This window comes from Lipophrys pholis, assembly GCF_963383615.2.
Source record: "Lipophrys pholis genome assembly, chromosome: 10".
NCBI lineage: Eukaryota > Metazoa > Chordata > Actinopteri > Blenniiformes > Blenniidae > Lipophrys > Lipophrys pholis.
This window is the reverse complement of record NC_137640.1, coordinates 21,968,337-21,974,336: the sequence shown is the minus strand read 5'-3', so window position 1 is coordinate 21,974,336 and position 6,000 is coordinate 21,968,337. Positions and strand designations below refer to the sequence as shown.

Genomic DNA, 6,000 nt, shown 5'->3' with positions numbered 1-6,000 from the left:
AGAGAGGAGAGAGAGAGAGAGAGAGAGAGAGAGAGAGAGAGAGAGAGAGAGAGAGAGAGAGAGAGAGAGAGAGAGAGAGAGAGAGAGAGAGAGAGAGAGAGAGAGAGAGAGAGAGAGAGAGGATGTGGGTATCAGGAGTGTGCCATTAATTACTAAATGCAACGAGGTATGAGGTCAATGCCACCCAGAGATGTATATTCATATTAGGATGGGAAAAACACAGTAGCTGGCAAAACAAAAACCAAAAGACTGTCAGAAAACCAACAATTCATAACATAATAACATTAATGTTGAACATGTAAAAAGAACTGCTCTATTTAGCTTCTGCACAGGCTAAAGCACCACTGCAAATACATTAACTTAAAAATAGAAAGGTAACATGCATTATAAGAGTGCTCATGTGTTTGTGTTGTTTCCTGCTCCCGGCCTGACGGAGCCAGTGGAAGGAATACGTATGTCCATTAATACAGCGCCCAGCAAGATCCACGCCGTTAAGCTTACTTCCAGTTGGCTCAGTCTTCATTGGCCGAGTCTCGACATGGCAGGGTCTTGCTCTCTAATACAGGGATCCGGGGCCATCGTCCTGAGGAAAGTGTGACTGCAGAAGCGTTTCCATGTAGGACACAAAGCCACTGCTGGGCATGTAGCCGTCGGACATGTGCTGAGGTGGAGGTGGTGGTGACGGTGCAGCAGACAGGAGGGGGTCAGAGTTCAAGGTTGACTGAAAGGGGGTTGACTGCAGTGTCAGCGTGGGGTCTGAGACCAGGCTCGACTCTGTTAGCGCGTCACTGAGGGCAACACCGGTGTCCATCGGGCTCTCAGTGTCCATCTGAATGCCGTGGGCCGTGGACAGGGCGTCCTGCGGGGCCACGGCAAGCTGGGTCAGAGGCTGGGAGGTCGGTGCCGTACTAATACTGTTATCTGGGGTCGGCGTTGCCACGGGGACCGTCGTTGCGGGGCCTGTGGGGGCAGCGGTTGTCTCCATGGGGGTTTGGGCCAGCGGGGCAGAGGGGAGACGGGGCCGTTTGGCTGCCTGGGCTCCGTCTGCTAAAGGGACGCTCTCCTGTTGCACTGGGGTGGACTGAAAGCAGACAGACGCAGGCTTCAGATGGTGAACTCAAGACAAAAAGAGGAATTCAACCACTACAAGTTTGTTCACACTGTTTTCCTTTTGCGTGGAGAAACCGTCGTGGCTGATCCCTCACACCCCGCTGACCGACAGTTCCAGCACCGCCCTCCTGGTTCGGAGGCTGCGGTCCATTAGGACCAAGACCTCGAGCTACAACAACACTTCTTTCGCCTTTTGCAACAGCCTCCATCAATGAGCCCCAATTACCCTGCTGATTTTTAACTCCCCCCCTCGCCACTCTCAATTATCACCACAACGCTCAGCCACCGTTCATTCACAAACTATTATAGGAAAACTGTGTTGGTATTTGTGTCTTTTATATTCTTATTATTGATATTTGTTATTTTATCTTTATGTGAGAATGTGTAAACAATATGTGACAATATATAATTGTAAATTCTTGTTTTTAACTGATGCTGCCCAGAAAACCCAGAAAACAAATCCCTCTTTTGTTAAATGTACCTGGCAATAAAATGTTTTCTGATTCTGCTGACTGAGCCGACGGCTTTAAACCTTTCGAATCTAAAGTGTTGTTCAAACAACATTACTGTTAATTGTTGGGACTTCACTTCGTGTGGATTTTCTGCAGTGGCAGCATGTGTGCAGGGGTGCAAACACGTGAACTCAAGTCTATAAAAAGAAATAATCAGGAAAGGCGGAGTTTTGCCTCAACTTCAAATATTTGTTTTTAACTATGACTTTGGACGGAGGATGTGTCGCTGCTCTAAACCTCCATCACAGTAGATTTTAGAAGAATACATAATGGTAGAATGACTTGAACTCTAAAATGCTCACTAAAAATAAAGTCAAAAACAACTTTCTAATTGTAGATATAATAAAAACTAATATTTGCATAAAGTTGCAAGAAGTAAATATAAAAAGTAGAAAAAACTTTTTCTCAGTATAGTTTAATGCAGACAATAAAACATTTATGGGCTTTATTGTTTTATTCTTTAGCATTTTAGCTTTTAAATGTTATGGGTGTGAAAAAAATCCACCTTGAAATATTTGGACAGTTCAAAAGATTAGATGTTTTGCCAACTTGTTTTTAACTGGAGGCCATATTTATCAAAATTAAATCTTAGGAATGCTTGAAACTATTGGGTTAATAAAGAAAAGAAAAGAAAAGAACTGAGGAAATAACTGACTTTTCAATGATATTGTAATTTATTGGAATGCACCAGAATGCCTCTAAATGTTTCTTCTACTGGTCTATAAGTGATGTTAACATCTGTACATGGGAATTCTTCTTCTTACGGTCGTTATCATAATCCACACATCAATCTCCATGCGGTCCTATTTTAAGTTAATTTCTCTTTCTTTTGAGGACAATTTGCTGTTGGGTTGCACATTCCCATCTTTTCTCTCTGCACACAAGTTTCTTCCGGGGGTGGGTCTTGTGGGTCTCAAGTGTGACTTCAGTGAAATACTCACCAATCGGTTTCGGACCCTTTTGGGTAATTCGTGGTCCAGCTGATAAATCTCAGTGTGTTTGAGGATCAGCTGACTCTGGTCATGAAACTCAACCTGCACGAACAAAAAGAAACCCCTTCATTATTTGTCCCTTGTATTGAACATCTAAACCCGTCTGGCCATGCACACGTGGAATACAAATATCAATAAAGTATTAGAGGTGACACTGAAGTGGAATCGCAGTTTTCTCATGGGGAAAAGAGGAAAAAGTGGCGAGTGGCGGGTAAAAACTGCGCGGCGAGTTAAAATTCAGAGTTGTACTCGGGCAGTCACAGGTTGGATCTCAGGCATAACAAATGGTTCCATCAACAACGTGTGCTCCTGTGAAAACGTCCTTGACCGGGACACTGAACCCCAAAGCTGCTCACTGACTGGAGAGGAGCTTCAGTTAAGCACTTTAAATGCAAATGTAGATTTTAAAGAATACAGAGAAAAAAAGGTGGCTGAGGTCAGGTCCGAGGTTTCGACTCTGTGACCAGCTGGAGGTTTTTTTCCCGTTTTTTTTTTTAGCTCATCACAGCAGCGCCTATTGATGCCAGCAGGATACGCAGACAGCAGTCAGATGACATTGATTTACTGTGTGAAGAACATTTAATCGGGTAAAAATAAATAAATAATGTATTTCTCAGTAATCTACAAATCTTACAAGAACTGGAACGATGCAGTGATGTCCTTTTCAAGGAAATCTGCTAATCTTAAACCCCCCCGGTGGCTGTAAATGTCGACAGGGCTCAATCACGTTATGAGAACCTCCCTTTTGACTGAAACTGGTATAAACTGTCTGGCGGGAATGCAAACAACCACTTTAGGGCCAGATTTAAGTTTAAGTGTTTCACAAATAACTTAAATAAGAACTTGTTACGCGTGCGATCTCCAGGGGGAGATTTCCGGTTTGTGTTTATTTACAAGTCACTTTATGAGTGTCACTTCAGGGTTGGCTGATAATAGATTGTTATTTAGAAGAATTTTCAGACTCTGCAGTCTCTCCACTGTAGACATTTCATTTAAACTCTCCAGAATGCACTGGTGATGGAGCAGCTAGACGTTCCATACTTCCAGTCAGTCTGCATCTGAACGCTGTCAGTAGTTCACTAATAGCGGCTTGAGCTCCACATCAGTAAAGCTTTTCTTACAAATGATTGGGCATTAGAAGGTTTTTTTTACATTTCCACACAGTCTAGAGGTGAATTCAAACAAGTCTTCTGAAAAGCAGAGGTTCAGACGTTGGTGCCTCACCTTTATTTCCCCCTTAACATCAATCTACCAATCGGCTTTACTAGACAGGGATTGTTACAGCCCCCCCCCCCATAGAGATTTGGTCAGTCCAATCACAGGTTCAGATCACAATCGATGTCTTTTCAGTCACAAACCCGCTTATCTAACCTCTATCTTACAGCTGAGCTTTGAATTCGGGTTTGACTTGAGTCTGAATTGTTGTGTTTCACTCACCTGGTAGAACTTGTGGGTGTGCAGTCTGACAAAGGAAGCGTTTCGAACCTCGCCCTCCGGGGTGTTGACCACAATCAGCTCGCCAACCTCAGGAGGTCCACTGTGCAAGCAGTCGTGATTCTGGAGGAGGAATACAGGAATAAGAAATAAAGACAAGGGGGTGTGACAATTAAAATGATTGAAATCACCCCGAACAGGTGGAATGCTGTTGTATGTGCTTTGTTAAGAACGTCTGTTTTGGTAAGCGGCACACAATCCATTCAAACTCTGAACAACACCAGATTTTTGTGATTTCACTTTTAGAGTTATATTTGCTGTCAACTTAATACAAGTGACCAAGTCATCCAAATTTACTTCAAATCTTTCATTTTCAAAAAAAAAAAAAAAAGTTCAAATCATAAAGCATAAAGTTTTAGAAAGGAAATCAAGCACCGATTAATAACCCAACTGCAAACAGCACACCAGTGTCAAAGCTGTGAGAGCACTCACCAATATGTTTTCAGGGAACAAGTTGTCACAGTATGAGCCGTCATCGAAGTTGACCTCGTAATATGTCTGCGTTGCCATGCCGATGACGGTACAGTGGTAGTACCAGCCGTCGCTGTTGCGACCGATCACCTTCTGTCCCAAGTTTGGACCCTGAGGAACCTTGGGTGCTGGTCGAGGCTGAGGAGAGAAAAATATTAAAGTGTGGAAAGACGTGAGGGACCGACTGGGGTCGAATTGGAAATGTGAGTTCATTTGGCATTAATGCAGCCAAGATCCACTTTAAAAATGAAAACTTTGTGTAGGAAATTTGAAAAAAGAAAAACTAGACAATGGTGGTAGAAAATGGGAGCTAACAGCTAAGGGACAAAAAAAAAAAAAAAAGGCTAAGGTTGAAATTACTCAGTGAAGGGATCCTAACTTTGATAATAAATATGTCTGAAGTTACCAGGCTGAAACAAATAAACTTCTGACCATTTCTTTGGTGTAAATTTGTTGTTTTTTTTCTTTTTAAAAGAAGACAATATATATTATCCTGCTGTTTTACACTCAAAAACATCTTTGACTAAAACATACTTGCTATTCCAACAGTAAAGTAAACAAACTGAAGTGAATTACCACATAACGTGGTAATAAATATTTTGAATGTCAACAACAACAACAAGTTGCAGTCTGGATTGTAAACCTAGTTGTATTTCCTACAAAGACACATACAGAGCTTAACATAAAGAGGCTTACTGACCATTTCAGGGAAAAACGATCGAGAATATAAAACAACTGAGCGAATTAAAAATGTGTAACAACTTTACAAAAAGTGTTTCACTTCTATAATAATAATCAAAACAGTAAAAAAAATAAAAAAAAATAAAATTCTAATTTGCACATACTTTTGGAGGTACCCGTTTATGCTTGTGGCAGGTGACAGACACCACATAGGGCCAGTCTGCAGGCGTCATGATCACGCCGGCGATTTGGGCACAGGTGACATGGAAGGAGGTGGCGCAGTTCTCCAGTGAGCATTGGATGCAGGCGCCGCGATTCTGACTGGAGCTCTTGCTGTGGCAGAAGACGCACTTCTGTGAAAAAAAAAAGGAAAAGAGATATAAAGACTTTTATTAGAAAACTTAGGAAGAGAGTAATCAGAGAATCTGAAGTGGAAAACTTTTGTCGCAGTATCGGTAATGATTTGTAATACCTGGCCTCTGAAACTCTCGCTCCTGCTACTCCAAGAAGGTTAAAACAATTAAAGCTACGGTTTATCTCAAAAACAATTTCACTCTTCCAGTCTGAAACACCAAGAAATTGCAGTAATTGTCGGGCATTTCGTGAAATAGAGATGGCGGAGGAGTCGGCGGTGTTACAATTTTCGCCTCTCTCTGATCTTTGATTCTGTTTGGTACTTTAACAGGGCTCCTGCTCATTAAAAATAGAATGGATGTTTTCAGCTTCGCAAATAACATGCT

At 42.1% G+C, this 6,000-nt stretch overlaps 1 protein-coding gene across 1 annotated transcript in view; it reads right to left on the bottom strand.

The window, feature by feature from the left end:
- Nucleotides 1-170: 170 nt before the first annotated feature.
- Nucleotides 171-6,000, bottom strand: part of kdm4b (lysine (K)-specific demethylase 4B) — a 50,877-nt gene continuing 45,047 nt past the window's right edge. The window contains exons 18-22 of the mRNA XM_080473358.1: nucleotides 5,425-5,613; nucleotides 4,541-4,717; nucleotides 4,052-4,171; nucleotides 2,564-2,656; nucleotides 171-1,081 (exon numbers count right to left, since the gene is read on the bottom strand). Coding sequence (XP_080329484.1) covers nucleotides 557-1,081; nucleotides 2,564-2,656; nucleotides 4,052-4,171; nucleotides 4,541-4,717; nucleotides 5,425-5,613 — 1,104 coding nt within the window. The 3' untranslated portion in view covers nucleotides 171-556. The remainder of the gene's footprint in view (nucleotides 1,082-2,563; nucleotides 2,657-4,051; nucleotides 4,172-4,540; nucleotides 4,718-5,424; nucleotides 5,614-6,000) is intronic.